Below are 8,404 nucleotides of genomic sequence, written 5' to 3'. Positions count from 1 at the left end.
TAGCCCATCTATAGTTTAGCCCAAACAACTACCTCTTTCCCTACTGTATTTATTTATTTTACTCCTTTGCACCCCATTATTTCTATCTCTACTTTGCACATTCTTCCACTGCAAATCAGCCATTCAAGTGTTTATACTTGCTATATTGAATTTACTTTGCCACCATGGCCTTTTTTTGCCTTTACCTCCCTTATCTCACCTCACTTGCTCATATTGTACATAGACTTATTTTTCTACTGTATTATTGACTGTATGTTTGTTTTACTCCATGTGTAACTCTGTGTTGCTGTATGTGTCGAACTGCTTTGCTTTATCTTGGCCAGGTCGCAATTGTAAATGAGAACTTGTTCTCAACTTGCCTACCTGGTTAAATAAAGGTGAAATAAATGTTGGAACCAGTGTACTTTTATGAGTGTTTGGGATGTCATATATTGATAATATTGATTTAGGTTTTATGTACACACTACCAATTTCATTTTCTTGTTAAGAGAAAAATACTGGTACTTAAATAGAATCCTAAAATCCTTCATAAACTTAGGTGAAGGTTGTTTCCTATCCTTTATTTCCTGTCATTTCGTCCTGTGTTTTATTTGCCAAAATAGCAGGGATGCATTTTTAATAGGGCCACTCTGAATTTGAGCCTTGTCTCCTTCAAGCTGTCTGGAGCGTTGGTGTCTATTTCAGCCTGTGTCTGTGTTTGTAGAAGTTACTCCTAATATGCTTTTGCAGTTACATAACTACGTACAAAACTATTTTGACCTTTATAAGCAATGCTCAACAGCAGGTTTTATATTGCATTTATTCATTTGAAATGCATTGACTTTCAAAGCTTTCAGTATCTTCACTTTCTTATGACCACTCATAGATGACTAGCATTGCACCATGAACAGCAAATCATATCAAGTGGCCACAATGAAACATCTCAATTTGGTTTCATGAACAAAGCTCTGTGTAACAGTTCAAGTAAACAACTAGAAAATATGGATAGCATGTGAAGGGTGTAAGAGCAGTAGAAGATGAAAAGCAACAGGAAATGTTGTATATTCGTTTAAAAAGGAAGTTTTGTTAAAGTCATTTCAGCAACCAGAAAAAATACATATGGTTTTATCTCAATATCAAATCATTTCAATTAAATGAAGTACCTTACTGTGATTGTTTTCAATTAAAATGGTCCAAAAGAAACAAAAATAGCTTCTTAAAAAGAGCAATTTCTCAAGCAATAATTTACTTAGGACTGTCTGGCAGCAACCTATGTGTTGTGATAATTGCGTTGTTTGCTCTATAACCTGTTAATTCATATGCCTTGTGACCGTGATATACAGTATAGGCCTAAAGGCCGAGACAATAAGAAGTCACAGTGGTAGAATAAATTCAGCATGGTCAAGCAAGTTAATGTTTCTGTCATTTTGACATCTTCTCAACCAAACAAGAAAATTATGTCATGTGCCCAATTTTGACTGCTGGGAGAAGCAGCCACACTTGAAGCATGACATTGATTAACATACGCAACAAATAGTGTCCTATGGTACATTGTTGTGCAAGAAATTTGGATGAGGAGTCAAGTTCACAAAATGATTGATGAATATTTCCAGCAGAGTCACCGGCCATGTCTCAAAGTATTACCTTATCATAAGATAGAAATTTAACATGGTAAATTATAGTTGCCAAAATGATTGAAAATAATGCAAAACAAAATGACAAGTACTGTAGACTACTACTTTGCCTTACAAGATGTTGGTCTTTAAGTAGAGTCGACAAGGTTGCTGTGGGGGAAGGATCTGTTTTCAATCAGGTGAATGATTCCCTTAATGTTCCAGGAGCTAAGCTTGTGTTACATTTAATGGATTCCGACACAGGACAAACTTTCCGGAAAGATGGGTATTCCAGCAGGCCAGTCTAAAAGCATTAGTGGAGGTACAGCACTGTATGTGGATTGCAACACTCAACCGTACAGCAGGGCCATTACTTCCCACCTTACCTAACATAACAGGCGTAAAAAGACGCCTGATCCCTGGAAACATCTGCGTTCTGCCGACCTTGCGGAGAATGCCTCCCACAATGTTGATTTTGAGAACATGCAGTGTCCAGACATTTTTACACACTTTATACACTCAAAACTTGCTCTAGCTGTGGCAATACTGTATGCATTCTCTAAAAAAGGGGAAATTGTTAGGATTGTCTAAAGCTGCATGTTATAATAAGTGTTTGCTGTGTCATACATTCATTTGTTTTGAGCAAGACAATTTATTTGTATAATTTTCCTCTTTCATCTAAATGCAGCACTGGCTACTGTCAGTTAGGTGATGTCAGTGCACAACTGCTTAACTCTTCCAAGTTCCAACCTATAGGGTAGAATATAGACCTAGGCTAGGATTTCAACTGTATTGCTTTGCAAAGGAAAGAAACCCACCCATCAGTACTGTGGACCTACACATGCATTGCCACAGTTTAAGTGTATACAATACCATAGGTATATTCTCCACTCATCAAGCACACAGCCTTGCTCCCTGTTAGCATTGATGCACAGTGGAGGAGTTACTGTACATACATATGGGGCTAAGTTTTAGGATTCATGGAGTGGATGGAGGGCTGATGGAAGCGAAGCACTATAAGAGAAGATGGAAAGTAAAGAAAGACATTTGTCAAGCTCGAGGAAACACTGGCATGAGACTGTCCTGATATGCTTCATTCAACAGTCTACAGTCTGAAATCGTAGCGCAGTGTTGCAATATAGCTGCTTTTGTCAATCATACATGTACAGCTAACTTCCTAAGTGGCTGTGGGCACTAACAATGCTTCTGTGTACCTTCTTTTCTATTTTGTAATAGGAGACCCTCACAAATATGAAGAAGAAGTAGGCATTCCAACAAGGAATACATTGGTATAATTTGGTATTGAGTTGTGATTAAAAGTATACAGTAACAGAACACTGCACAACTTCAGAATGGGGTGTTGATGGAGCATATCAAAATTAATCTATGTTCTGTACAAGGCAAGCAGAAGACACCATAGGAACTAGTGAAGGCTTGATATTAGCTTCATTACAATGGCATTAGCTCCCATTGACAGTGTCACAATTTTGGATTCAGGAAGAGTTCCTTCAAACCCAGAGACAGCACAGTGCTGAATCAATACCTTATGGTAACACCAAACAGAACAGAGAACATGGGGTGCTTATAATTCATTTCAGTTCATGTATATACTGTGTTTACTTTCCCTGTAATAATTCTTCTGTCATCTGTCCTGTGTTTATGGTGAAGCACTCAGAGTTGAAGAACTCTTTCCTCCTCGCCAACGGGCTGGACCTCTCCATAGGCAGCGGTGGATGATCAACATAGCTATAATTTACCACTCCTCCATCATCTTCATCCTCATCCAGCTCCTCCAGACACTGGCTATCCCTATCCAAACCCCCATCCCCATCCTCTTCCTCCTTCACATTGTCACTGCACACTTTGACCTTCTTTTTGTTGCTGTTTCTCACCGAGGCTTCCAGGGCCTTCTGCTTGCGGTAGAAGTGAGAGAACTTGTTGAAGATGATAGTGATGGGCAGGGCCACCACCAGGGTCCCACCCAGGATGCAGCCACTGGCCGCCAGCTTGCCGGCCACCGTGACGGGCACCACATCGCCGTAGCCCACGGTGGTCATGCTGACGGTGCCCCACCACCAGCAGGCAGGAATGGTATCCAGCCCCACGTCCTCCTCATACTCTGCAGTATAGGCAAAGCCAGAGAACACGCACACACCCACGCCCAGGTACAGCAGCAGGATGCCCACCTCCCTGTAACTGTGCTACAGAGACACACAGTGGCAGATAAACACATTATGCCAGAGTGGGTATGTGATATAAATTCCATTAAATTCAGAAATTCTTCTATTTGTGATCATTTGCATGTTATATTAGATTATGACTTTATTTTGTAAGACAATACAGGTGAGGATTGGGTGGTGAATGATTTGGGAATTGAATGCCCTGTAATACACTTCTCCAAATGGATCAGAGATAAAGGCAGTGCCTTCCAAGATTACCCCTGTTCAGTTTCTAGTTTGAATTATGCAATTTGTGATACAAAATAGGCCTAAAAAAACTGAACAGACAGCTCAAACAGATGTAATTGACAGCATGAGTGCTACATTTCAGTCGCTAAATTTCACCGTAGGATAAACTGCTTATAAAGATACGATGTGATTATGAATTTGACACTATCAACACAGAATGACTCTTATGACAATTATAACGTCATGTTCTGTATGAAAATGTATGATAGATGTGATATGATACTTTCACATATAATGGGGTAGTGTAGTTGTAGTGGTATGGCTCACCCTTAGCGTTGCTCCCAAAGACCTGAGGCCTGTTGAATGTCTGGCCAGCTTCAGAACCCTGAATATCCTCATGAGGCGGAACACCTGCACCAATTTGCCCAGGTTCCCCAGCTCTGATTCACTGCCCAACGCCAGGTCAATAGGCAGCGTGATATAGATGGGCAACACCGACACAATGTCGATTATGTTAAGTGGGTGGCGGAAGAACTTTCTCCTGTTGGGCGCCAAAAGCATCCGCGTCACTACCTCAAAGGTGAACCAGCAGATGCAGAAGAACTCCAGCGCTTGCAGGGTCGGCTCCTCCACTTGTTTGCCATCCTCGTCAAAGTGCTGGTACTCTGGAAGGCTGTTAATGCACATGATGGATATGGAGGTCAGAACCACAGCTATAGAGAGAAAGCTGAAAAGCTTACTGGGAATGGAGTAGCCCGGGTTCTCCAGAGTCAGCCACAGGTACTTGCGGGCGTTTCCACAGCGCATTTCCTGGAAGTGCTGGATGTCCTTGTTCAGGTCTGAGATCTCATCCACAGAAGTGTCCACACTGCTAACATCACTCTCCTCATCCCAGCTCTTGTGGCGGCTTTCTAGTTTACGATCGTGGTAACGGTAGCTACAGCAGCTGTCCAGGAAGAACTCATTGATTCCCCAGTATTCAATTTCCTGGCAGAAAGAGAAGATGCACAGTTCCTCCATGATGTGGAGTTTGCCGGTCTGGTAGAATTGTAGCACGTAAGGGAAGAGTCCCGGGTTGCGGTCAAAGTAAAACTCCTTTTGTTGAGCATCGTAATCGTCGCAAACTTGCAATATGGCCTCCTCGGACTCGCAGGCCAGCAGGCGTCCCAGACGTGTATCGGGGAAATTACTTAGAGTGCTCGAGAACAGGCTGCGCTTCAGGCCTCCAACATTGATGTGCACCAGGATATCCTCAGCGTCCTGGACCCAGGCTCGGAGACTCTCTTTTACCATGTTGCCCCCTCACTAAAAGATAAAAGGTAATTAAGAAGATTCACCATAAATAATAGAAGGCTAAACTATCAACAACATTGACATCTACCAATAAAATATCTGTTCACTAGAGTGGTGACTATGAAAGGTTTGTAATTACATTTCAACACCTACATAACAAAGACAATACTAAAACATGAGGTTTGTGGCAGAACATTACGATAATGCCATTTCAATAACATAATGATAATATTTTGCCCAAAGACCAGAAGAATCTGGTTCAAATAATTCTCATATCGAGCATCCCACTGGGAAATAACTGGTTGAATCGACATTGTTTCAATGTAATTTGTCAATGTGTAAAATTGACAAGGAATCTACATGAAAAATACATTGAATTTGAAAAAAGTTATCAACTGTTGTTTTGAGGGTGAAAATCCAACCACTGACAGGATTGTCATCATGGTAATCAAATTTAAACATAGACACACCTTCTATAAAAATATGTTCAATTTCTGCCTTTAAAACAATGTCAGATCTTCAACTTTCTTTCCACTATCAGAAAAAAAACTATAAGGCTGGACAGCACCTCTTACATGAGAATTGATCTATCTACAGCTACCCTTTGGTTGCCCATCCAGGGTTTTAAACAAGCCGAACCCTGTTTAGCTTTGATATTTGTCACTGATTATTACCAAAGTGCTATTATGAGATTGACTGTTGAGTGATCACTTAAAAGCTAAATAGATTCACTGTTGCTATTTAAGTCATTAACAGAGACAGATAAATTAAAATGTAACCATACTTAAAACAATTCAATTTTACTTTTGAAATACAATAAATAGTCTAAAGCTAAGTCTATCTAACAAACTAATGTAACATTAAAATGAGTAACACATCCATTGCAAAATTTGAGATTACTGTAGCTATAAATGTGTTCTTATAGAATGGTTTATTTCAAATTCGACATTACAAAGTACAGTATCGATGGCAGCCGATACGGAATTATTTGACACAATTCACACATACACTTTGCACAAGAAAATCATCAACGCAATAAAAACTATAAAAACTTTAACATACATATCTTCTTGGACTGCAAGTAGCCTAGTGGTTAGAGTGTTGGGCCAGTAACCACAAAGGTTGCTAGATCAAATCCCTGAGCTGACAAGGTAAAAATCTGTCGTTTTGCCCCTGAGCAAGGCAGTTAACCCACTGTTCCTAGGCTGTCATTGTGAATAAGAATTTGTCCTTAGCTGGCTTGCCGAGTTAAATAATAAATAACTGTCAGTGCTAAGGAAGAACCCTTTTAGGTTCTAGAAAGCACTTTTTTTTAAAGAGTGTATGATGCGCACCGCCCTCAATCCTGTCCCGCTGTTTGCTGGTTAAACCAGAGTGCCACACTTGCGGCGCATATTCTGTCATTGGCTGTATGTATCTGGTGTACATCATCACCATGTCCTCCTGTGGGACGGAGCTACAGTATATTTCGGCATTGCCTGGCCTTCTTGAAAATCACATCCACCTGTACTGTCCAACGGAGGTCTGCCTGGATGAGGATGCCTAGGATTTTTATGGCTTCAACTCTCAGGAGCTCTGAGTTATTGATGTGCAGTGGTGGTAGGTGTGAAGTAGTTTGCATTTCTACGGGTGGAGAATCGTGTCTCTGGACTATGACTCCAGGTCGGACATATCTTGTTGAATTGAAGAGGGTGCAGTTTGGGGTTGCACCTCTACTAAGTTAAGGTCATCCATAAACTTCCACTGCTGCGTTGCTTGCCTCAATGTTGATATATGCAATGAATATCAGGGGTCCAAGCAATATTCCCCGGGGGAGGCCACATGACACTGTCCGACATGGAGCCAAGGTACTTCACTGCCTGGTGCCTGTTAGATAGGAAATCAGTGATCCACCTGACTAGTGATGTTCGATGCCCCATGTCTAGGAGTCTTGTGATGGACACATTTTGGCAGACTCTTTAAAAGGCCTAGCTAAAGTCAGTGGTGACCAGTGAACAGATGAAGCCAGGCTTATCGGAGTGCTTGTACAGCTCGTTGGTAAGGTCCAAGAGGCAGTGGGTGGTGGAATGACCCTTGATCCAGCCAAATTTATGGTCATCGATTTGGGGAAGGATGTATCCTACCGCCCACTGGGAGATGAAGCTCTCGGCTGCATTGCATAGAAAGAAGGTAAGGGAGATCGGTCTGATTTTGATAACACTGGGTGGATTTGTCTTGGGGAGGCGCACCACATTAGCAAGCTTTCCACTCCTTTGCGACCACACTTTGATCGAGGGAAGTGTTTAGGATAACGGCCATGGGTCCACTTAGCTCGTAAGCAAACTCTTTAATGAGCCTGCCAGGTAATCCGTCTGGGCTTGTTGCTTTTTATTTTTTTATTTTACCTTAACCAACTTCTCATTCATACAGTGCCTTCAGAAAATATTCATACTCCTGGACTTATTACACATTTTGTTGTGTTACAGCCTGAATTTTACTCTCCAATCTACACAAAATACCCCATAATGACAAAGTGAAAACATATTTTTAGCTAATTGAGTTGTAGCTGTCAATGAAAAGCATAAAATATGTGTGAAGATAATGTCTTGAGTGTAATTTAAAATGTTGCAACAAGAAGGAATAGAGGGGTGTCTGGCAAACCTCTGTTTCCAGAATGCATGCACTCAGCTCTCCAGAATGTGCTCAGCGGTCTCCTGCCAATTCTTGCGCATTCATTATTTCATATGTGAATTGTTTGCCCTTTGATTGTTTAAAAAAAAAATAATCTCCAATACATACAGTACCAGTCAGAAGTTTGGACACGCCTACTCATTCAAGGGTTTTTCTTAATTTTTTACTATTTTCTACATTGTAGAATAATAGTGAAGACATCAAAACTATGGAATAACACATATGGTATAGTAACCAAGAAAGTAACCAAGAAAGTATTAAACCAAGAAAGTATTGGTAGTAGTATTAGTAGTAACCAATAAAGTATTAAACAAATCAGAATATACAGTTCAAGTCAGAAGTTTACATACACCTCATAGAAATACATTTAAATTCAGTTTTTCACAATTCCTGACATTTAATCCTAGTAAAAATTCCCTGTCTTAGGTCAGTTAGGATCGC

At 40.6% G+C, this 8,404-nt stretch overlaps 1 protein-coding gene across 1 annotated transcript; it reads right to left on the bottom strand.

Moving 5' to 3' along the window:
- Positions 1–3,208: 3,208 nt before the first annotated feature.
- si:dkey-43k4.5 (potassium voltage-gated channel subfamily S member 2) lies at positions 3,209–5,293 on the bottom strand. Its single transcript, XM_024428266.1, has 2 exons — positions 4,328–5,293; positions 3,209–3,793 (listed from the first exon to the last, which is right to left on the bottom strand). The coding sequence occupies exons 1-2, from the start codon at positions 5,291–5,293 to the stop codon at positions 3,209–3,211; spliced, it is 1,551 nt and encodes a 516-aa protein (XP_024284034.1).
- Positions 5,294–8,404: the final 3,111 nt, after the last annotated feature.

The sequence above is a fragment of the Oncorhynchus tshawytscha genome, linkage group LG07 (assembly GCF_018296145.1).
Source record: "Oncorhynchus tshawytscha isolate Ot180627B linkage group LG07, Otsh_v2.0, whole genome shotgun sequence".
Taxonomy (NCBI): Eukaryota; Metazoa; Chordata; class Actinopteri; order Salmoniformes; family Salmonidae; genus Oncorhynchus; species Oncorhynchus tshawytscha.
Note: the sequence above shows the minus strand (reverse complement) of the source record. Positions and strands in the feature narration are given on the sequence as shown.

What these genes read in the sequence shown, in the direction of transcription:
- si:dkey-43k4.5 (XM_024428266.1), bottom strand. Translation starts at nt 5,293, where the DNA reads ATGGTAAAAGAGAGTCTCCGAGCCTGGGTCCAGGACGCTGAGGATATC. An exon ending in CTTTGGGAGCAACGCTAAGG is followed by an intron (nt 3,794 to 4,327) that starts GTGAGCCATACC and finishes GTGTCTCTGTAG; the next exon opens with CACAGTTACAGGGAGGTGGG.